The 24,942-nt window shown below is 40.2% G+C and overlaps 2 protein-coding genes across 2 annotated transcripts in view; both read left to right on the top strand.

Annotated features, from left to right (window-relative positions):
- Positions 1-21,701, top strand: part of LOC135497734 (uncharacterized) — a 29,207-nt gene extending 7,506 nt beyond the window's left edge. Inside the window, exons 7-23 of the mRNA XM_064787566.1 lie at positions 1,533-1,830; positions 2,495-2,718; positions 3,524-3,831; positions 4,588-4,856; positions 5,669-5,849; positions 8,073-8,242; positions 9,433-9,560; positions 9,810-10,059; positions 10,453-10,624; positions 11,318-11,682; positions 13,346-13,509; positions 15,603-15,762; positions 17,275-17,466; positions 17,926-18,162; positions 19,124-19,283; positions 21,547-21,649; positions 21,681-21,701. Coding sequence (XP_064643636.1) covers positions 1,533-1,830; positions 2,495-2,718; positions 3,524-3,831; positions 4,588-4,856; positions 5,669-5,849; positions 8,073-8,242; positions 9,433-9,560; positions 9,810-10,059; positions 10,453-10,624; positions 11,318-11,682; positions 13,346-13,509; positions 15,603-15,762; positions 17,275-17,466; positions 17,926-18,162; positions 19,124-19,283; positions 21,547-21,649; positions 21,681-21,701 — 3,402 coding nt within the window. The remainder of the gene's footprint in view (positions 1-1,532; positions 1,831-2,494; positions 2,719-3,523; positions 3,832-4,587; positions 4,857-5,668; positions 5,850-8,072; positions 8,243-9,432; positions 9,561-9,809; positions 10,060-10,452; positions 10,625-11,317; positions 11,683-13,345; positions 13,510-15,602; positions 15,763-17,274; positions 17,467-17,925; positions 18,163-19,123; positions 19,284-21,546; positions 21,650-21,680) is intronic.
- Positions 21,702-21,733: 32 nt separating this feature from the next.
- LOC135497733 (uncharacterized) overlaps positions 21,734-24,942 on the top strand; it is a 37,179-nt gene continuing 33,970 nt past the window's right edge. Inside the window, exons 1-6 of the mRNA XM_064787565.1 lie at positions 21,734-21,934; positions 22,155-22,308; positions 23,101-23,316; positions 23,694-23,905; positions 24,312-24,457; positions 24,732-24,874. Coding sequence (XP_064643635.1) covers positions 21,932-21,934; positions 22,155-22,308; positions 23,101-23,316; positions 23,694-23,905; positions 24,312-24,457; positions 24,732-24,874 — 874 coding nt within the window. The 5' untranslated portion in view covers positions 21,734-21,931. The remainder of the gene's footprint in view (positions 21,935-22,154; positions 22,309-23,100; positions 23,317-23,693; positions 23,906-24,311; positions 24,458-24,731; positions 24,875-24,942) is intronic.

Here is a 24,942-nt window from a genome sequence, read left to right as displayed (position 1 = left end):
GCCGTGATACTTGTGGCATTGGCAGTGCGCGAAATAAAAAAAGAACAGATAAACAGAAAAAAACGCGTTTAGGCCTAAAGGTCTTTGAAAGCACATTTCGGATGATTTAATCAGAAAAGGTATAAAGGAGGGATATATCCGAAATGTGCTTTCCAAGACCTTTTATTTTCTGTTAACCTTTTTTTTATTTCGAGCACTGCCAATGCCGCAAGTACCACGGCGCGAGATAAAACGAGATTGCAAGAAACGTCCTCGTCCCTAAGATCTGTAAGCCAGGCAAGAAGAAGCTGGGTGCTGTTTGTCTAGTGTAATGGCACCCAGGGTGCTTATTGTCCAGTCGATCTCGAACCTGGGTACCATTTGTCGGCACCCAGGACAACATCCACCCTTTCAGCCATACTAGACTCTGGGAGAACTGATTTCGAAACCACAATAAAAGAAGCAATTCATATTAGATTAGCCGAGCCTAATCTTAACAAGCAGTTCTTTGCAAGTGGTGGGATTATCCTAATCCTGTTAATCCCTTCTCAACCTGTATTATGTGTAGTAGGCACATGTACATACAACTCTCGTATGTAGTATGTTCTTTCTAGTAATCATTTGACCGCCTGATGAGGACCGATGATCGATGAAGGTCGAAATCAAATTCAATGATCTATATGGTGTAAATATAATACACATTTCTGTTAAAAATGAAATTCTTTTTAGTTGCCTTTTTCTGTGGCTAAGTGGACATTTCAACTCCCTCCCAAAACTTAAGTTTCAATTTGTTTGAGAAGAAAATTTACATGCAAACAAATTTTACAACATGGCATATCATTTGTGAATGTTTCGGCCGTTTTCATTGAAAGTTATGTGCGATCTATCGCATGCAAACCATCGTGATGCTCATTTGCTTCAGTTACGATGTTATTTTTTCGTTCAATCGACAATTTGGCAAGTGAACTATCGCGCGCGAATGAGTCGCACGTTGATGGGTAATTATGTGTCCCAACGTCAAGCCCGAGAGTAAGGCTCTGATTAGCGTGGCTGATAGTGGATGGATATCTGATGACATCACGGTGATTTTGTAAACACCATGCACGCGCATACTCGTATTATTCAACATGGTTTTCATGAAGTAAAGCCGCGACAAACCGTCCTCGTGATGATATTTTATTTCGATAACTCAATGATGCTTAACCGACAGCTGCTTCTGTGACAAAATCGTTTTCATGTTTTCTTCAAAAATGTTTCAAGTCACGAGAATCACGAAATAGGCGAGAAAAACTTCCATATCCAAGTGAAACCAATTACGATCGTGCGACGTTGATACTGTCACGTCACACCTTCCTCTGTTTTGTGTCAAGAGAAGATACGAGTATGCGCGTACCGCCAATGGTAATGACATCATATTGTAAACAAATATATCCGTTTATAACTAATGCACGTGTTGTATACCTTACGCCCGTATGCAAACTATAATCATAATTAAAAAAAAACAAACTGGTTTTGATTGTAAAACAAGACAACTAATAGACTAAATTCAACAGGTGCTGTGGAAGGCAGCAGGACGCAGCACCTACTTCCGAGTCCGCGGCCAGAACAGTCAAGGTTCAAACGCGTACGTCGATTGCTCCATCCCAACGTATGACTTGACTCCTCCTGTCGCTCGGGTAAAGACGAACGCCTTCATCACTAGCAACCGACACGTCATTGAAGGTTTCTACAGAGCGTTTGATGACTCTGCAATATCACGCGAAATGTTCGCATTCGGTTTCGGAAAAAGCAGTCTCGATGATCAAATATCTCCTTGGAAAGTTTTTACGTCAGTTGTACCCGTTCGCTATGGTAAGTTTCATCTAATTTTCTCTGTTTGGTTCTGTTGTTTTGTTTAACAAAGATGCAATCGTACGATTACTCATTCGTAGATGAGCAGATCGGTGACAATTGTGTGACTTATGAGTAATTAATATCACAACGACTGCGTAATATTTTTGAATGAATATTCCCTCGTGTACTCATAATTATAGTGTTTCTTCATATAAATTTCATTTCAAACTGATTGAAATGAAATTTCAGATTTTTTGTTTTTAAACAATGCCATATTGTCCGTGCCCTGAAAACCAAAAAATGTCTTTTATGACACGATTTCTCAAGTCTAACATTAAAATCTTTAGAACTAATGTAGTTGTCGTGCTTATTGTACATGATTTGCACACATCTAGTACTTAGACCTGTTAAATTTACTGAACTGCCTGTCTATATTTGTGTAATAGAGGAAAAACATCAAGGTCCAACCGGGGATTGAACCCGGGACCTCTCGCTTATAAGGCCATCACTATACCGACTGAGCTAAAGGGAATTTCCCTCTAGCTTGGGCTAGTAGGAATGATGCCACCACTACATATGTTACCAACACACCAAGTTTATGAGCGATGTGTGCTGATTAGAAGGCCTTTGCATTGACACCTGATCGAACGATGGTGTTCCTTTTTCCTATGAACTCTTCCAGGGCCTTCAGGGAATAATGAACATTTCTTCACTGCGCCTGCTGAAGGGCGACTGCTCGTTTCCATAACCAAGACCATCTACCAGGTCCTTAATCCAAACGAGTGTGGGGGCTACTGCCTGAAGGAAGTGCCACATAAATGCATGAGCTTTAATTACCATTATGGAAAGACTGGGGCATGTGAATTGTTGGAAGGAATTGAAAGTATTGACAATAAACTGACGAAGGTATTGTATGTGTATAAATCTTTGAAAATATTCATCTGATTGTGAGTGAATATAAATCAGAATGTTAATTTTTACACAATCAATGGAAAGAGTCTTTACCTTGACAGTTTCGCAAGACCACCAACATGAACAGAGACGAGGGGGGATACAAACCGAGTCACGTGTGGGACGCCAGTTTGGCCGCTACATCTAGCGGTCAAACTCTAACTAAAAAAACTAACTAACTTTCTGAGGAAGAGAAGTGTCACTTCTCGAAACTGTCAAGGTAAAGACTCTTTCCAGTGATTGTGTAAAAATTAACATTCTGATTTATGTATAAATCTTGTATCTGATCTCCAGTGCATTCGCCCATTGACAAACACCAGTAGTTGGTTTACAATGAGTAACTCTTGACGAAAATGGTCGGACCAGATCCCTCACACTTTGATATGAAGCGTATGATACTACGACCCATTATTATTTGTAGATACAGGAAAAATAATTCAAAAACACCTGTATTTAGGTAACGTTTTCTTCACACAAAGTGGTTTTGTCAATATTGCTATTCAATAGATGTTGAATTTGTCTGCTAAGAATATTAGTCTCTCAAGAGTGCAACTTTTTTAAAGATTGTATCATAGTAATTTGGTCGAATTCTTAATCAAAATCTTAAATCTCAGAATTTTACTGCTCGTTTTAAAAAATTCTATACGGAAATATCTTAAATATTTCATTCTTACGTATATTTGAGTGTATTATATATTGGGCGTGGAAAAAAATCAATACATATAAAAGATAGAATAAACACGCCCATTTACATTTGCAGTCGGACATGTTTTACTATTATGAACGCCTGGGCAGTGGATCGGCAGTATCTCTCAGCAGAAAGGATCTCATGCTTACCCACAATAACCTCCACTACATAAACGTGGAAATTATAAACAGTCTCGGCTATCGCAGCCTCAAGTCTTCGAGCGGAATCCTCACCGACTTCACTCTCCCTGAGCCAGGACCAATCGCGAATCAATCCAAAGATGTGCTTGAGTTTCGCCCCTGTGGTGATCTCATTCCACCCGACAAGGATGAGTGGCGTGGTCTGTGTGTCGGGGTGGACTCACGAGAAAAGAACAGTCGGTACGAATTTCTTGATGTCATTCGAATCTACTGGTTTATGATAGGTGCGATGACAAGCACTGCAATGCGCATGCGTAGTCGGAATTGCATTCAGTGTAAACCTGTTCTATGACAAATGCAGGCCAAAATTCGTAATGACGGAATTAGGAATTGATACTGAACTTGAGGTACTGGTTGTCTCGCCAAAACCACTTGGGTAAAGCTAAAATGTAGACCGAATCCGAGGTGTGTAGCCGATGTTTCGGACAATATTTTAGCCCCACCCGAGTGGTTTTGGTGAGACAATCAATACCAACAGTGAGGTATTAATTTCTATTCTAAAACATCTAAAATTGGATAACAAAAAATGTGGTTTAAAATGCTTTTGAAATGCTTCCACATTTTGCACCAATCCAAGCGTTTATGGTTGCCTAACTATAACCGCTGAATTGAAAACGAGGCTTCATTGGTGCATAGTGCATTTACACTGTAATATGCGGTTCATCATAAACCCAGTTGTTTTAGAATTATCCACTCATATGGACTTAACGTATACGCCAGGTAGGTTTTGGAAGTACGCAATTGTGCATGCATTTCACAAAGCATGCATTTATTTTGGCATTTCCTAGATGCAGGGCAGCGGTTGAAAAAATTCTCTGCCGCATGCGTGGACGCAATCGCACTCATTGGAAGTGTAAGATTCCTGTTTCATTTATTTCTTCTTCTTTTGCTATCACAATTATATTGAAACCGCTTTTAATTATGTTACACAACCAGCGTTATAATTGACGGAGAGGGATCCAAAACAATGTTTAACGGCGGTATTCCACTGAGAGACCTACGGTTCACCAGATCGAATCGTTACATTGCTGGCAATTGGGATGGGTTTCATGACACCGAGAGCGGCATTCGTGGATACACCTTGGCTGTAGGGGAAACCATTTGTGAGGAACGTATACGGGAACATCGTGATCCCCATGACCATTTGAACCACGAGTCAGAATGGACTCACAAAGAAACCATTGAGGTGGATCCGCAACTCAAAGGTGAGTGCCATCATATGTCGAGAAGGTTAGCTGGAATTCTAATTTACAACTCCTGCGCAGGATCGGATGCGCAGTCGCCAATAAGTTTTTCGACAGGACTTTACTATTTCTCGATTTCCTGCTAGAATTCCATCCAAATCGACCGGTGATGAATATCATTCAATAAAATTCTGTTGTTATTAATTGATGAAATAGAAGATAAAATGCTGACATTTCCCGCGAGTCTCTAAATAAGCCGACAGCTTCGCTCATTAACCCGTCATCAAGTAAGAAAACATTGAGAATCGAAGAAATAAATGATCACAAGACAAAGACGTTAGTAGCAACAGTGATTCACCGTGAGCCATTTCAGATTGATGATTCCACATTCTACTCATAACCACACTCATGCACGAACAGGCGCATGGATATAAGAGCTCCCCCCCCCCCCCCCCGCCCTGAGTGACTGATGGCGTCTCGAAACGGGAGAAATTTACAAAATCATAATTTCTAGTCGAAATGGAAGCTCTTTCTCGCTATCGATGTACAGCCAAAATAGCTTCAATAGATCAACAATCTTATGAGGATTGTGGAAATTTTTATATGTTTGATGATTTCGGCGATTATGGCCAGCAATGAACAGTGCATTGCTGTGCGGTGTACTGAGTTTAAAACCTGTTTCATTTTCCAATCATTATTCTGACCTGTTTCGCCGAAAGTAACAATACACATACCACGGGCCTGGGCCGGGGCAGTCCTCAAATTGACTGATAAGTCGGTTCTAATCTTCAATCTTATTATCAGTATATGTGCATGTGAAGGGTTCTTTGCAGATGGCTCGTACTATCTGACGATCCGAGCCTTGAACAGAGCCGATTACGGAGGCCCTCTAGCGGTCACAGTATGCCATACCACTCCCTACGTGATAGACAACACAGCGCCTATTCTGAAAAATATTCGGAATATCGCCTACAACGATGTGACTAGCCTTCTTACGGCAAATCACAATGCAAGGTAAGACGCCGAATTCTAGTTCAGTTTCTAAGGTAATGTTAATGAGAACAGTCTTAGGATCTGTTAAATGGAATTAGGAAGATCCTGGCGCCTAAATCATAAAGATTTTTAATGAGGTTTCAATATGGTACTTTAATGGAAGGATTTAAGTCCACGATAATGCCACGTCATTAAATACTTTCATATAGCGTTTTTATCGTGTCATTCCATTAACTTTAGCAGCCCTTCGAATCTAAGGTGTACCACTATGAGAATTCATAAAAATCTGTTCAAACGCGGGTTGGAATTTTGTGCTTGTACCGTAATTAGCGGATCTGCATGTAGGAAAATGAATGAACTATTGTAGGTAAAATGTTACAGCTCGATAGAACGATTCCTCGATATAAAATCGAGTAGCTAAGACCACCCTGACGCTATGGCTGTAGGCAAGTAGTAGGCGTATTGATACTAAACATGTTCCCGTCTACCACGATATTTTGACGTGAAATTACTACCCTATATTTGCTTTAACCGAAGCAACCGATAGATGAAAAATCTCAGTGCGACAGAAACTTGGTGACAGGCATTTTGATACTGAGTGGTGAACTCCGTTTCAAAACGACCTTCTGCTTTGAGTCCTGTCTGAGATTAAGGATAGCAAGGCACAGACGGCTATGGATCCTTTTTGGAATAGACATGCAAGTACTGAGTTATTATTAACCAAATACAAACAAATTTTGAACAAGATGTAATTTGTGGGCATAGACTGCAAAGAAATTGACAATAGCAAAGGAAAAGAAATCATCCTGATGTTGTGGGCAACGCTAAGCTGGTTCTAGTTGAATTATATTTCTTCTAGAATGTCAATAATGAAACTAATAAATAGATAAATGATATTTTTTGGCCAATTTAATTACTAGTAAATTTAATTTTAAAAAGTATATTTTAGAATGATTGAGGAAACGACTTAATCAATCATTTGGAACAAACCGAAATTTATTCAGTTATATCAACAAGTGTATTTTGTAAATTCGTTCCTGTCCCGTCTATAACTGACCAAGATAAATACTATTAAATATTCTACCCGAGTAATGACAATAGCCCTACCTGTGCCTGCCCCGACTGACCCCACACCAACATACACTCAGATGGACGCTTTTTACGTCTTTTAGCCGTACAACTGCTGTTACAATAACATGTTAACCGTTTCTCAGGCGCCACGATAGTCTCCACGTTTCAGATGCTGACCCTCGCATCGAAAATCCGGTCTTTGGGTCGGCGAAAGGAACCTCAACCTTCCATTAGATCTTCTTCTTCTTCTCGTTCGCTCTAGACAGTCAAGTTCGATCTTCTGATGTATTCTATGGTGTTTCGCAGCTGTTGGAGGTCTCCATAGAGCTGGTCTTGTAGGCTGGTACATTCTGGCCAGATGTCTTTTCTCAGGGCTGCCAATCTCGCACATCTTGTCAGGATGTGTGCCACGGTCATCGGTTCCGTGCCACGGTCATCGGTTCCGTGGCACATGGGCACAAGTCGTTGTCTCCGATCCTCCATTAGATCTAAGGCTGCCCTATTAGTAAGAGACAGAATAAAAGCTTACTGAAATGCTGCTTAATGTAACCATTGACCTAGATAATTTAAAGGTACCTTCTTGATATGCCCTGCTCTTAAAGCGACCATCATCAAGAAGTCATTTGCACAAATGGAGCTACATTATGCTTTATGATATAGGCGCCAGTCCTTTAGGACGTATTGCAAGTCCAAGTCAATTGCACTAAAATTAACGGCAGATTTATTTTCAATTGACGGATCATTAGTACAATGGTTTATTGCCCAGCGGCAAATTCTGGTTAAGTGATACTATGATGTGATTTACAACTTTGCGGAAATACGTCCGTTTTTAATTGTTGATCACAAATGTAAAGCTCAAATTTTCCATTTTTGATTAGATTTTTTATAAAATCGCTGAATGTAAACTACCGCGACCGCGAAAATGTTCATGTTGTGACGTCATCAACGAAAACGGCATCGAAGCGAGCCGTCCGGGCGGGATTAAACCATCAATTTCTAGAAAATGTGCATTTCGATTCGAAAACCTTACCGATTTATGAGAAAGTGACGTAGTCATTTGTCAAAAACAGCTAAAACATTATATGGTAAAATTTGACACGAGTTATCCTTTTTAAGGATCGCAGCTTTCCATAAAAAACTAAATCATTAAATTGTTTATTGTTTTTTTTGTAGCGACTCTCAATCCCATATTATGGCGATATACGCATGCCTAGGTCGAACTAAAAGAACGTGCGACATAAAAGAATGGTTCCTTTTACCGGTCGAAAAAAACTTCATTCGGATTCCCTACCAGCTACCTGATGGTGTACAAACATGGGTGAAGCTTAAGGCCTATAACCACGGTAGGAGTCTCAAATGCTTCTTTACTCAGATAGTTAATGACTGGCATTCTTATAAAATTTTATGTTGACATCAACTGTGTGCCAAATAACTAGTTGCCACAAGGACTACGTATAATTAAAATGACCCGCCTTCTGTATATACTATTCTTTGATGTGTGGATATAATGATGCAGTAGGTACCTATATAAGAAAGTGTGTTCGATACTGGATCCACTCGCCAATAAGATCCCAAGCCTCGGTGGTACAAATCGGGTATTGTCGGGTTTGGGATGTTGGGATGGGTAGAGTCCAAACAGCCGAACACAATAGTAAGCCTTTCGTAGCTATAAAAGGGTGGAATATCTATTCAAGAGTTAACAACGTACGTAATCGTCATGAATAGTCATGACTCTACAACGAAACTTTTCATATTACAATTGAAGACCAATTGGAAGAAACGAAGACAATATATTCCGCCCCTGCGAAAGGCCTACTATTATGTCCGGCTGTTTGGGCTCGACCCATCGAGGCGGGAGTAGTAATCGGGTATTGTCGGGTTTGGGATCTTGGGATGGGTAGAGTCTAAACAGCCGAACACAATAGTAGGCCTTTCGTAGCTATAAAAGGGGTGGAATATCTATTCAAGAGTTAACAACGTACGTAATCGTCATGAATAGTCATGACTCGAAACGAGCGAAACCTTTCATATTACAATTAAAGTCCAATTGGAAGAAACGAAGACAAAATATTCCGCCCCTGCGAAAGGCCTACTATTATGTCCGGTTGTTCAGGCTCGACCCATCGAGGCGGGAGTAGAAATCGGGTATTGTCGGGCTTGGGATCTTATTGGTGAGTAGATCCAGTAAGTATCCTTGGCGAGAAAACGTACCATTCTGAGAAACCGGGATGGGAGTTGAGGAAGAAATCACGATATACACATAGCTGATCATGCAGAAGGAACAAATGAACAATTATTGATGTATTTTATCACAGCAGGGTTTATCTTTTAAGGGGTTTATTTGATTAAGTGGAAGGTCACTTAAAATCAGTCAATCGAAAGTTGTCATCAACCAATTTTTGAATGAGAATAAAATGATGCAGATTTTAAATGATTTTGTATGGATTCATATTTTCTGATTTATGTAATACATTTATAAAGAAATGTCAGTATCTAGTTTTGCTCAGCCGTGTGTCATATTATTGTATTTAAGTTGACATGTTCACTGAGGTTGTCGCTGATAGTCCTATCATGGTTGACCGTTCTCCCCCACTGGCAGGATCCGTATTTGATGGCGAGACAGTGCACGTAGATCAGAGATATTTTAAATATCAACGTAAGGTGAGTAAGGTGTTGCTGGTCAATCAATCAAGAAACTCACTCCCGTCGTGGGCCTACCAAAATGAACACATACGCTGGCTTTCTGCAGTGGACGTTAGGTGTGAGAAACCAGAGTATTAGATCAAATTGAGCGTACAATACTACTCACGAATCCACCTTCAGTATTAAAATATGACTATTCACATTGTTCATTTCGTAAGTCACCTCTCTTACTCAAGTTCGTAGTAAAACGATGTAAATATCTTGCAGATATGCGCCAGTTGGCTCGGTTTCAGCGATCCACAATCAGGGCTCACGTCGTTTGAGCTATCTGTCGGAACCGCGCGATTCTCTGTCGACATAGTCAACCGGCATCGTATCGGCTCACATCACAGCAGCTTCTGTATTGACTTGGGACCATACAACCGAACCCTCACCCACAACAGGATGTATTTCTTCACAGTGACAGCATGGAATGGTGGCATCGTGAAGATGTCCGTAAACGCATCATCTACTGGAGGTACACGTTTGCTTCTAAATCGCTACGACAAAATTACGAGCACCCTCTGGACGCGATTCTTGCTAAGATGCTCATACATTTCTAGTTCTTATACCTTTGTTTTACAATATTGTAACACGATTTTGTTTTAAATTATGTTTGCTGTTTTAACCAGAATCTTAAAAGAAGCGTCTGTTTGTTGTACAGCAGGAAACTAAAACTTTAACTTGTGAAGAATGTTCGTTATCATACCTCATTCGTATGTGGGCCAATCAAGACGCGTCATTCGCCGTCACGTGCCATGCGATCATTTTTAATATTCTATGGCATAATTCTACTGATGACGTCATCGATGACGCGTTATTGCAAATGGCGGCCTTTGAGTTTTCAAGTTGTCTTACTCTCTTTTTATAGTTATAATCGATCTAACGCCGCCTGTAAAAGGTGAGGTTGTTGACGGTAGTCTGCAAGGATTCAGGGATGTCAACATAAGTTCCATCAGTTCAATTGTGGCTGGTCAGTTTCGGGGCTTTAATGACCCAGAGTCCGGTATCAATGATACAGAGATCCAAGTTGATGTTGCACCGTAAGTAAAGAATGCTCGATCATCAGGATTTTTCTCCGATTGCATTAAGCAGGCTGAACAATTTCTCGAGATATCGATGAGTGAAATATACTTTGCGTTTCTCGCCCGAGACTAGGACATATCGAAGCCACTCGTGGTTTTGTTCTCTTCGCTACTTAAATGAATTTGTCAGCTTGGTTGAAGACCTGCGGTGGCTGGCCACTACTAACTGATTAAGACGGCGTCAGTTCATCGCACTCGTGATGAAGACATAGGTCGCAACGTTGCGGGAAAGAAAAGAATAGTGAATTGATAATGATATATTAATGAATAACATGCTTATAGGGCCATTTCCACACGAAACATATTCAAACGTGCTCAATTGAACACTCGAAAAGAAGTGCCGCTAAAATAGAAACGTCTTAGATTAGTAAATGGTTGGGGACCAATGACACAAACACTCGTCCACCAATGTCCTCATCAGGCGATATCGCGATCGTATAGACAGGAATGCATTTCCCAGTTTGTTTATTACCATAAACGATGCTGGCAATATTCACGGGCGTTAAACTAACGATTAAAATGACACTATTTTGTTCATGCCATCAGAACTATGTATCAAATCAAGTGATTTTTGTCTTGGTGAATAAAACATTAATTACAAAAAAATAACACGTTGAAACAAATCATACTTATCAATCAACTTTTTTCTAGGTCTCTAACCGGAGAGTTTGATACCGTACATGCATACCAGTCGATTTACCAGGAGCATGATTTCCAATGGGCTCACTTTCATCTGAAACACAAGGACCGAGTTAGAACTTTATTACGGGCCACTAACGGTGCAAACAATGCTATCACAGGCACTACCGATGGCTTCCTTGTTGATCTGACCCCTCCAAAACTCGACTTCATACGCGTGGTCGATGAAAGGAATCCCGAGAAGGACTTTAAGTACCAGACTGTTGACAATAAGATGTCTGTCAGTTATGGTTTTCACGATGAAGAGTCGGGGATATATCGTTATAGAGTGCGATTGTACGAGTCATACGAGAACAGAAAGACACTTCTTGATGAATGTAAGTTGATTTGTTAGAATAGATTCTTTCGAAACTTTGATTGCCCGACGCAGGACTAAAGTTCTGCTGAGATTTCTTAAATGTGACCCATCACAGCAAAACCAGGCGCATGTCGCTCTGAGCTTGGCAGGTTGAGACGGACTGTCTGTTCATTTCTCTATTGTCTGCTTTTTGTGAAATATAAGCACATCAATTTCTTCCATTATCTCCTGGTGTCATTCAGCCTCATCTTCTGTGCGACAAGCGCCTGGTTTTGTTGTGACGGGTCACAAATATTCTCGTTTAAGAACTTATCCATTTTGTGATACAAATTGTGTAAGATGCCTATTCAACACCAGGCGTTATGTTTAAATCAGAATCTTACTGGAATCTTGTAACATTGCGTAGGAAACAGAAACAGATATTAAACAAGAATCGTATCAGGATCTTAAAGCGAACTGGAACCGCCGAGCGATTTATTCAACTTTTCGACTTTCACCGCCCGAGAAAGTCAAACTTCCAACTTCCTCTTCGAGTTCAGATTTGTAGCTCCGCCCCCAGTGCCCGAGCAAGCGCAGTTCAATTTGTTATTATTGAGAATCATGTGAGAATCACGTGAGTCATGCGATCTTTCATTCATGAATTTTCGTAGTAAATTCCATAGTAGTGACGTCACTGAATGATTCAGTGACGTGACGTCACTGAATGATTCAGTGACGTCACTACTATGGAATTTACTACGAAAATTCATGAATGAAAGACGCCATGCTAGACGCCATGTTTCATTCATGCCTCGTTCTGATCACCCGATACGCGGGAAATGAAAACGAGGTCATACGAACTGGCTTGGCGGTTCCAGTTCGCTTTAACGGGAATTTCGTCATGCTTAGTAAGACTAGCGTGGTACGATGAATATAAAAGCATCGACGTCGACTCATGATCAATATTACGATACATCTAAATGATTGACGTCGACCCAATATATTACCAGGGCCCGGTTGTTCAAAAGAAGTTAAATTTCATTTATGTTAAGTTAAATATCAACGTTAAATTCCTTAACTTGGCGTTAGCTAACTTGGCGCTAAATTTGGGTTGTTCAAAACAACGTTACGGTAAACTAACGCTAATGTTAGTAAATATTGCATCTTGGTTCACTGATGTTAGTTGCCATGGTAGGTATAGGTAATCAAGTTAAAGATAACGTTAGATTTAACTTAGGGTTTTAGGTAAGTTAAATCTAACGTTAAAGATAACGCCAATGTTAGGCTAATATTGTTTGAACAACTCAAAATAAAACTTGACGTTATCTTAACGCCAAGTCAGGAATTTTAACGTTAAGTTATCTTTAAAAATGTATTTCTTCTTTTGAACAACCGGGCCCAGATCAACATGTAAGGGACAAAAAACATCATTTTGGTTGGACAACTCTGTTTCAGAATGCTTCATTCTGGTAGTAATCAATTCCGATGAAACAGCATGGGCCGAATTTACAAAGGGTGTTTAGCTTAAAACAGCGTTTAATGTCTGAATAGACAGAGTCAGGGCCTTGCAGGGTTTCTTCATGAAAACCGCATTAGGCCCTGAAACTGATTATGTAGAATTTACACGCGTCTAACTCTTAAACACCCTTTGTAAATTCGGCCCATGGTTTTAAGATGGAAAAAACACATCCTTTATATTCCAGCGGCGTACATCCAGGCTAATCAGACATTGTACAACCATAAAGACCTGAAGATAAAGAATGGAGCTTACATATATACTGAAGTGGAAAGTCAGAATATGGCTGTGCCAGGGTTGAATGTCATGGCTCGTTCATCTGATGTGAAGGTGGACACTACACCTCCAGTGGTAAGCCGGTGTAAAAGTAAAAAGTGTCCCCCCTGGAAAAAGTGTCCGGCCCTATTGTATTCTGCAATATGGTTCTATAGAGACCCTGACAGTCAATAGCTCAGAGATTGAAGCGCATAATAGAATCCTTTGTTCCCGGACATTTTATCCTAGGACATTTTAAACTTCTACACCGGTCCCTGTTGCTATCCCAGGTCGAAAGATTCTTAAAGGGGATATGGAGTAATTCAACTTCCTGCTCTTGACCTTTTTAGTCAGGGGCATTTTGAACAACAGACAGCCGCTTCTTATTCCTGGATGCGGCTATGTTTTCAAGTTGCAAATTGATGGATTATTAAATTGATGACCACATAACACAAGTATATTGGTATGGTCTATTTTTTAAACAAAATGTGGCCCTATAAGGCTGTCGCTCAAATTGGACCCTGTCGCATGTGTCCCGACCTTTTGTCAAAATAAGTCATGATTTGTTGTTTTTTCTTAGGCTTGTCTGGAGTGCACTACATCCCCTTTAAGGTCGATCTATACCCATGTGCGGCCCAAAACTGCCCAACTTCAACTCGTGATAGTTCATTGATAACAATGATTCAAAAAAAGTTATGGTACGATACGTTTCGTATGAAGCATCTAAGTGAACGATCCCCCTAAATAACTGGATCGTATTTCTGGATTACCCATAAATATGACTTTTTGGGAAGGTAAAAAAATCACCTTGATCAATTGTATGTCAACATGCTATGTCGTGCTATGTCGTAATTCTGCATATAATTTACAAATTATAGCTTTTACGTCACATAATTTCTCTATTTCGGAAATTAAGCGAAAATTACTTGAAAACCCTAAAATCCGCTGTTATACGGACAAGCTCCAGTTGGTTAACAGCATATTTCCATTTTCAAATTTTGAATATTTACAAAAGTGGAGAAAAACTGCTTGACGTTTTGAAACTTTATCATTCACGTCGGTTTGTGTACTATTTACAACACGAGCCCACTAGAGTGCGTTTCGAAAAATTATGCGCAAATCAGCGGACCATTGAAAACCAAGGCCTATGATTGCTGTCATCAATAAAAGCTCCTCGAGCGCTGACTCTGCCTTACATCGGCGGACAGAGTCCTGGCAATTATAATTCATTATGTTACACTCCAATGGGTAGCTTGGAATGTGCTTTCTTTGGGCTAAAACCCCTTGACTGTAGATCGACCGTAATAAACGATTTTTTTATGATCGTCTTCAGTTCTGTGTACATGTGCATGCACAGTCTTAACGAAATTCGCGTACGATGTTCCTGTTAATATCTTAAAATCTTAAAATATAATCTTGCATGAAATTTTTTTACATTTACATGCCCTACATAATATAACTGAATGAGATATAAACTAAAATATTAATGTTCTGTTAGGTAATGATGAGTCTTAACGAGATTCGCGTACGATGTTGCTTTTAATATCTCAAAATCTAAAAATATAATCTTGCATGAAATATGTTGACATTTACATGTACTACATTACTGAATGAGATATAAACTAAAATCTGTTGTGTTTGGTAATCATGATTCTCAACGAGCCCTTTCCAAGCTACAGCTATCGCTATGTCTTCTAACTGATACCATCAAGTGGGAAAGTACGTTGAAGTATATATATGGAACATAAACGAGCAGGAGACGGAAGCAAGCAGGCCTTTCAATTACGTGGAGACCTCTACACCCTGTATTTTTTTAGCCTATTTTGGGGGACATGTTTTTTTTGCTTTTTAGCTTAATTTGGGACATTTCATCACGCCAATTTTCCTGAACAGCGACGTCATAAATCAAAGTTAGTGACTGATATCACCACATACACCTGAAAAATCATAATTTTAGGGTAAAACTATAAAATTAGGCCATTTGGCTGAGATCTGGTTATGTTAGGGGTCAAAAAACGCTTCAGGGGGTCATATCATTAAAAAAAAGAAAAGAAAAAAAAAAGACCTAATTTGGGGACATCCTGTACGGCCTACACCGTTATACGGTGTAGGAATCATGTAATTGAGAGGCCTGGCAAGTGAGCTTTTATTGAACTAATGCCAACATAAAGCACTTATTTTGTTTGCAGATGTCATATGTGCTGGTTGGTGTAAACTCTGGTGAGATTGAAGAGAAACACAATGACACTGTGTTTCAGTCGGTGACGGAAGGGATTCTTGCCTCCTGGAAAGGTAGCGATGGTCAGTCGGGGATTGACGACTATCAAGTGTGCGTAGGAACGTCTGCAGGTGAGAATGACTTGTCGATATTTGTGACTCGCTCTACCAAAACTAGGCGCTTGTCGCATCTGAACTCGACAGGTTGATACGGACTTGTTGTTCATTTCCCTATTGTAGACCTTTTGTGAAATCTATTACAAACTGATTTAGTCACATTTCACAAAAGGTCTACAATAGGGAAATGAACAACAAGTCCGTATCAACCGGTCAAGTTCAGATGCGACAAGCGGCTAGTTTTGGTAGAGCGAGTCACATTTATAGTAGCATGTAGGAAAATTGAGAATAGACCTATAATCATCGAACTACCGATCGAGCGGAAAAGTCGAGCTGAAAAGTAGAGTAAAATAATCAAAAATATTTTGATATAAAGGTTATTTATATACGTTCCCTGTCATTTTGAACAAAAACCGTGAAGACCGTTTGGTGAAATTTGAAATTTCTGTGTGATACCTGTAAATTGGATTATGTCAGAAATAATTCCTCTGATGATATTGTTTTTGCATGCTAACACACATTAATAGAAACCAAAATTTCCAACTAATTGTTTGCATCAGATATTTTTCTTTAAAGGACGGACATATAACCTTATCAGCACATAGTTAAATCACAGGGTCGAAATCCAGCTTTATGGCAAAATGATGAGTGAGTTTCATCGCTAAAAGGTCTTTTACCTACCCATTCATATATAAAGTTCAAGTTCTATTGAACTCGCGTAACTGTCGATGTGGGAGAGCCAGCATCCGAGTTTCCGATACACATTTATACGTAATATCGAGCGCTTTATTAAGGGCAAAACTTTTCTATAGTGGTATCGTGGTAATCAGCATGCTTCGGATTGTACAGGAACGGACGATCTCGGACAGCGTTCACCAAGTCCTCCACGAAATTTTTCTTCAACCCTGTCTTCCTCGGCATGGTTTCGTAGACAAGGGTCGACTTCAAGGAAAGTATATCCCAAAATGACGTCATTTCAAAGGAATTTCTATCCGTTCACGTACCTGATAGCACGGATGCGTTGGATTCGACCAACGTATGCGCTTAAACGCACCCGTTTTATGCAGTTGTCGGAGATATGTGAATGCCCAAATGGTTAAGCATGTGTTGAAAAATTTTCGTTGGACGGATGCGTTAAACGCATACGATATACGGAATATAAAACGTATAAATGTAAATCTAGCTTAACTTGGCGAATTGGTGACGGATCCGTTCTCCGCTTATAATGATTGTAGCTCTTGATATGTTTACGAATTAGCACTGCATTAGCGGGTATCCGTCTATATCTCAATTGAAATAAGAGACCACTTGCACAAAAACGAGGCAATACATGAAACATGAATAATACATGTAATACATTGAAAAATAACGATGCACGTATGAACAGAACATTCAAAATGGCGATTGCGGTGCGTTAAAATGTGTAATCGTGAAGGTCTATCGTCACGTCAACCACCTCTGTTTACAGAATTGTGTAATTTTGCAACGCACTCGTATATAATGAGAATTCTTCGATTTGAATTTCAGATAAATGCGATGAGTTGTCTTGGAAGTCGATGGGTGCATCAGAAGATGGTTATATCAATGGTCTGTCTCTCGGTCTAACCAGCACAACGGGAGAGTATTACTACGTCCGCGTGCGTGCCAAGAACAGTGCTGGACTGATGTCTGAGCCTATCACTGGGACGCGGATTGCCGTCCTAAATGAAGATGCTACAGGTAAAAAGTGGCTGGGTTCTGTTGGCATGGGCAATCATTTAATATCGTAGTAGTCTGTATTCCCTCATGCCTGTATCATGCATGGACCTAGGTGTAAATAATAGGCATACATTAATGCAGTGATAACACAAACAAACATTGCATCATATAATTGCTTTGTACAGTCATGTACATTCCTGCACACAACATCATGATGAAGTATTTTTTACGAAATAAAACTAACAAATTCTACTTCTACACCGGTGTAGAAGTTTGAAATTGAGTTATTGACGGTCATGGTCACTGTCGAACCTTATACCATAATCCCTCAAAATACAATAAGGCCGGACACTTTTTCCAGGGAGACATTTTCTACTTCTACACCGACATAATGTCAAGATTAATAGGTAACTGGTGTGGACGTCATCGATGTGATATGGTTATGATTGGGTGTTTGGTATTTTTGTGGTTGAATTTCAGGACATATCGCAGACGGACCAGCCGGTACAGATTCCATCAATCAGGAGATGATTGGCGAGGACATTGATGTGACACTTGACGGTCACATTGTCACCATGCAGTTTGATGGCTTCAGCAGCCATCTCTATGGAATACAGCACGTTGAGTGGGCCATTGGATCATCACAGTATGGTGAAGACGTACAACCATTCATGTCAAAGGGAACAATCCTGTCGGAGGACGACACTTCACTGTTTGGTAAGCATAAGTGCAGAAACTTAATTTCATTACAGAACAATTTTTATCATTATTATTATTAAAAACATTTTTATAGCGCTTAACGTTGTTAAAACTTCTAAGCGCTTTACAATTTATAATAAAACAATAAAACATTAATACATGATAGAATAAAAGTCATTACTAAAGAAAACGTGCAAGTGGGATTAAAAAAAAACAAAAAAAAAAAAACAACAAACAAACACATCAATTCATCATCAATAGATCAATCATCAATACATCATCAATTTGTTCTTCCTGCACCACCTGGAATATTTGAATTACAATACAAACTGATATAACTTTAAGATGAGGTGTTTGATTTTTATGCAGTTTTCACACTTGTGTTTTTATGTTAAGCCCTATTATTTATACCCCAATTTAAAATTTTAACAAAAGCGTTTCAGGTCACCTTTAAGCACACTATAAAGAAGCTAACTAGCTACCGCCTGATGCTAGTCTATAAATTTCATTCGGCACAAAATGAATCGTCGCTTTTTAAACATTTCTAATGCCTAGTTCTAGTCTCTATAGAATTATACTTTAACTCGTCGCCAAACTTTAGTATAGGACGGGTTTTCTGGGGCATATTTACAACTGTAACACGGAATCGATTGAGAGGATGTCTACCCCCCCCCCCCCCCCCCCCCCCCACTACCCCCCTCACCAACTTTATTATTGACACAGATTTTGAATGACGTGCTTATAGCGACTGATAACTACAATGCCTAGAAGATGCCAACCAAGAACTGTCTGCAAGTCTTGATCGGGAAATTATTTTAAAAAGCACGAAGAAAGAAAAATCAATGTATTCGATTTTAGTTGTTGCTAAAATAGCCAAGTAATCATGGGAATCCTGCAATAATCCCCATAGCATTATCGTTATGCACGTACAGAAATTTGTTTTATGAAAACATAAAGCTGTTCATATCACTCCATCTAGGCCACGCAGGATCGGGAACAGCCTCAGCGCCAGTCGACCTCGAGCCAGGTAAAATGTACTTTGCAAGCGTCCGAGTCACTACATATCAAGGCAACGTACTTGAAGCATCTTCCGATGGCTTCATTATCGACCAGACCCCACCTTCCATAATCATTACAAGGTTAGTCATCAATGACATATTTAATATGAGCCCCTGTGTGTACGTGATCTCTTGTCGATGAATTGTCGGTCATTTTAACCAAGGAAGCATCCACTGCGAGGAGCCTCATGGCCTAGTGGTTTACACTGCTGGCCACCACGCAATAGGGCCCGGGTTCGATCCCGGGGAGAACCCAGGATCGAATGTCTGGATGAACCGGCGTGGCTTCAAGGAACTAAAATTCCTGGCTCTTCACAGTCCTTCGAATGAGATTCAAAACCGAGGTTCCTTCTACCTGGCGTCTATGCCAGGGCAAGCTAAGACCCCACCAAGTGAGAAACATGAGTAGCTTGCGTGGACTCTATCTCTCTCGCCAAAGTCGGACCACTAGGCCAATAAACCCAATTGGCGCCTAACCGTAGTGGCACGCAGGATACGCTCATCCCGCCTTGGAGGAGGATTACTCCTAGGAGAATGACCCCTCCAAGTGCAAAGCGAACGCTGAAGAAGAAGAAGAATCCACTGCCAATGACCAAAATTGCAAATAGCTGGTGTCAGACGTAAACCTGCGTTAACATGCACTTATTTTAAGATAATGAGACACAGTGTTTTGCCTTAGGTTTGATTGCTTTCACAAAAGGTAAAGTGAGTTAGATATTCTGAATCATTGGACGTGTTGGTGGGCAAAACAATAGAAGCTAACGAATGAATAAGCATTCAACTTAGAGGGACAATATATACAGCAGCTAGGCAGTCAAAATAAAGTTACACAAAGTCGCCAATAGGGGTCGCTCACACCTCACAGTACGTCGAAATGAGTCACGCTTGTGCGAGGAATACACATTTGTATTTAGTGCTGAATCTGACATGACCTAGGGCCCTCACTGTGTATATTAGTCACCTGAAGATGGCCAAATTAGCCTCCCTGCTCCTGCCTATAGTCCCCCTTTAAGAAATAATCCCGCAAGCAAGGCAATAACAACTGCATCACATGATGTTTTTTAAATATTTCATATCATTTACCCATTCCCCTTCTGTTTTACATAGAAGGATTTGGACCAGGGGTAGGTTTGAATTATAAAGTTTTGGCTCTTGTGATCGACAAACTAATAAGCTTAGTTTGTACCTCTGCAGAAGAAAACATGTTTTTTAAAAACTCGGTTGGGAATGAACCGCCCATTACAGAGTAAATGCACTATGCGCCAATGAAGCCTCGTTTTCAATTCAGCGGTTTGGGTTAGGCAACCATAACCGCTTGGGTTGGTGCAAAATGTGGAAGCATTTCAAAAGCATTTAAAACCACATTATTCGACATTTAATTTGAGATGTTTTATAATAGAAATTGACACATCACTGTCGGTATTGATATTGCAAGGTTTTAGCCTAATATTTTAGCTCCACCCGAGCGGTTTGGGTGAGGAATTCTAAAATACCTTGGTACCGTAAAGTCAACTTTTAAATGGAAAATGCATAAGCCTCGTTCTGAGAGCGGAGTGTTTTGGACACGCAACCAAGATGCTCTACCAAAGTCTCCTCGGGTTGCACTAAAATGTTGAAACCATGCACACGTCACGTCAATGGAATTTCAGCTCACTTCAGAAGTTTGAGGCTCTCAAAACACTGCTTCAAACACAAATCAGTCAAGGAAGCATCAACCACCCTAAGTTTTTTAATGAGCACTACACATATTTGCCGAGAAAAACGCTCCAAATAGCCCATTTGCGCGAATTTTAGCATCACTTTGAGCGAGCCGATGCGGACTTCCTATGCGCGCTGTACAAAATGTACATGTCTCATTTTCTGCAACGTTGCCGTAACATAATGTAAACAACGGCGCTACCGGCGCTCCGGCCGGGCCGGCGATGGATGGAATTTGCCAAATTCGCACATATTCAAGTTATTTTCGTGGCCTATCTTTTTAAGTTTGAGGTATTTTAGAATAGAAATTGAACCCTCGGCTTCGGACCTTGGTTGAGTTACCAAGACACTCTCGGGTGGAGCTAAAATTTCGTCCAAACCCTCGCCTGTCGGCTCGGGTTTGGACTGTATTTTAGCTCCACCCGAGAGTGCCTTGGTAACTCAACCAAGGTCCTCCGCCTCGGGTTCAATTCCTTAAACCAATACCTCCAGTTCGATATCGAATCCTTAAACCATGCAACATTCACAGGCGCTTCATTCTTGGTGTGAGTTATTGACTCACATACGGTTAGTGACAACAAAAAGCGCCGTTGTTCTTGGAATCATTCATTATAACAGTGAGCAAGTCGACAACCTCTTTTTGCAGAATGGGTCTCCACGACAAGCAGACTGCCGATTTGACTGAAGGGAACGCTATATACCAACAGACAGATGCCATGCTGTCTGCTTCGTGGCAGTACACTGAAGACGCTGGAAATATTGCATTTGCCCAGTTTGCAGTTTCAAGTATCCCTGGGGTAATGGACATCCAACCATTGGCCAATCTGGGTCGCATCGATGCAGATAGGGTCAGTTCGATCCCTGACGAAAATGCGGACTCGACTGTGAAGCCAAGAAGGGGAGGTGATGCAAATATTCTGGAAATCTACGCCGGGAATGAAGTCGGTTTGATATCATCGATTGTGTCGGCTAGTTTATTTATTGACGATACCCCACCGACCTGCGGAGTGGTTACGTGTCCAACGTATGCTATGGTAGGCACCATTTGGATTGTAATTTTGTTGAGAACCAGTAATTCTAGATCTAATTTAACAAGTATTTTACATATTTAGTTTGTTTCTGCTGAAAGATACTGCATGCGGTAGTCTGCGTACAAGGACATCAAACCAAGTAAACAGATATATAACCTCAGTGGTTCAACAACGATGCATTGTTCTTCTGTAAAACACTGCTGTAAAACACGTTTCATTCTAGGGTGCAGCTGAACTGGATTGTTCCTGGTCAGGGTTTAAGGATGAGGAAAGCGGAATCAAATCCTATGAATTCGGTTTAGGTTCTACACCAGGACGGGAAGATGTATCTGCATTGGAAGTGCTTGCAGCTCACACGACGAGGCACAAAGTTTTAGGTAGGCGGATACCCTATTTTGACCTGGTTCGTGTTGTGTCCAGAAGCAGGGTAGGGACATGTTACTGAATTATATGTGTTTTATTCATTTACGCATAAAAAACAAGTAATTTGAAATTTCAGTCAGGGGCTACAATTACCCCACAGCCACGGGGTAATTGTGACCCCTGACCACAAGTTTTGTATTGTCTCTTAGAAGCATTGTTTAAGATGAAATGCTCTGAATTACAGGAAATGTAATTGGAAGAGGTGCCACTACAAGATCCAGGCCGGTTTTTGTGAATCTGTTGGGAATCTTTTGCGTAACCTAAGTTATAGGTGAAAAGGGGGCTATAATTACCCCATTTTACCTTACATGTATGTTATAAACAAGATTCTTTCAAGAAAGAGTCTACTTAACGTAAACAAGAACATTACAATAACCAAATAGAAAGTGTACGTTGGTTTACACGTATGCATAAAAAAAACTAAATAAGATACAATTCTTATTTCCATAATATGATATATCGGGGTATGGTAAACCATGTGAAGTCATATTATCTCTAGTCGTTTAAAATTTTAAAGTTGGAGTAGTATTAAAAAAGGCTTTTTTTGTTCTTCATAAGTCGGAATACATATCAATCAGAGACTTCCTGTTTATATGGGCCGCCGGTGACGACTAAAACCGACACCTTTCAAGTTGGGAGCAACGTGTAGTATTTAAAAAAACATACACCTCAATTTTGAGCTTGGGCCCTTTATGAGAAAGGAACCATTCCGACCAAAGAAATATCACAATATTTTAATCCCACAGTGACTGCAACGACTCGCAAGTACTTTGCGGTTCTCAGGGCCACTAATTTCCTTGGTTTGACCTGCGAAGTGACGTCTTCTGCTATTACTATCGATGACACTGCACCGATTCCCGGCGTAATAGTTGAGACAAGCGATATCTTCAACGTCAACTATAGATATGCAGAGAGATCACAGGGTGATATCAGGAACATGCGATCTTGTAAGACCAATGAAGGTAATATTCACAATTTGAAGTATTATGTTTTACGCAGAGACGTTATTTAACAATTCTGTTTCGGTTCTCCCCGCTAAATTCATTTATCAATTAAAACTCATCACTATATACCTATTATCGAATCTGATATTAAGTAATGTCCATACAAAGACGAAAACAAAATATATCTAGATTAGTTTCGGGTGGAATGTCTTTAATAGCCATTAAATTTATTATTCATGTGATGTTGCACCACGATGTCAGTACGCAATGCCTGTAGGACGGGACGTCGTGGAAAAAGATCCAGAGCACCTTAAAATTGCATCAATTACTTGTGTCCTTTACCATCAATTTGTTTCCGAAGACGATATCAAAATAATGCCCTCATCTGCCTTTAGAATGCCAGCAGATTGATGCGACCTGCCAGGATTCAACGGACCAGGTTGGTGTAGCGTGGACTCATTTTAACGACCCAGAAACAGGCATCAAAAGCTACCATCTCGCAGTTGGTACCAGTCCAGGCGGAAGTCAGATCAAGTCTTTCTTTCCTGTTCCGGTGACATCCAGTCGCTTCCGGATAACAGGACTGAACCTAAAGGGAAAGGAGAAGGTAGGACTACAAAGTACACTAAGTGTTGATGCTATTCATTGCAAACTATTCAATGAAGTGTTTTCTTCCTGGCGGCATTAACCTCCAGGTCAAAAGAGAATTGCACCACTATTGGAAAACCACGTTGGGTATCATATCATCCCTAAATTAAGGCGGACTGCTGCAGTTATTTGTCAGTGAGATAACCATAGCTGGGAATGCTCGAAATCGCTGAAGTACACCTCAATTTCTGTTACAATGTTAAAATACTCAAATATTACAAACTGATTTGGTCACATTTCACAAAAGGTCTACAATAGGGAAATGAACAACAAGTCCGTATCAACCTGTCGAGTTCAGATGCGACAAGCGCCTAGTTTTGGTAGAGCGAGTCACATTTATGCTTTTTGTGCACTTTTCTCTTTAGATCTACGTGACAATAAAAGCATTCAATGCAGCAGGTCTTTCATCATCTGCAACCAGTAATGGAATTTACTTGAGCTACGTAGCCCAAGGTCTCGAACCTCCCAACCCAATCTCAGTATTCGATGGTGATAACAAAATGGAAGATATGTGAGTAAATAGCAAAATTATCGAATTGGTTTTATCTGGTAATTCACTTTTTTGTTCATTGTGGTGCATTTTCTAGCTTGTGTTTCCGTGTTTATTTGTAGAAGACTGCCCATCCATATCGTAGTAGGTCGAATTTTACTGTCTATATTGTAAATATGCATAAAGTTGTTAACCTTAAATTTGAGAGCTGTTTAAGCCACCGTTATACACACGTTTCTAGCCTAATCCACCTTGTCACACTTAAAGAAATACAAGTTGTCTTCAAATAATCTAGGGACTATCAGCATGAGAAAGTCAGCATGGGAAGAATCAGTGCTCGATGGAACTTCAACGGAGATCCGTGCCCCTCCTCACGGTATGAGTGGCGCATTGAGCGTGTTGATGGTAGGGTAATCCAAGATTACATCAACTCTAATGGTACGGAAAAGTTTAATATCTCTGATTTTTCATGTGTACACAGTGATGTAATCATCAAATTTGGCTTC

The sequence above is a fragment of the Lineus longissimus genome, chromosome 13 (genome assembly GCF_910592395.1).
Source record: "Lineus longissimus chromosome 13, tnLinLong1.2, whole genome shotgun sequence".
NCBI lineage: Eukaryota > Metazoa > Nemertea > Pilidiophora > Heteronemertea > Lineidae > Lineus > Lineus longissimus.
The sequence above is the reverse complement of the archived record's forward strand: the minus strand, read 5'-3'. Positions and strand labels throughout refer to the sequence as shown.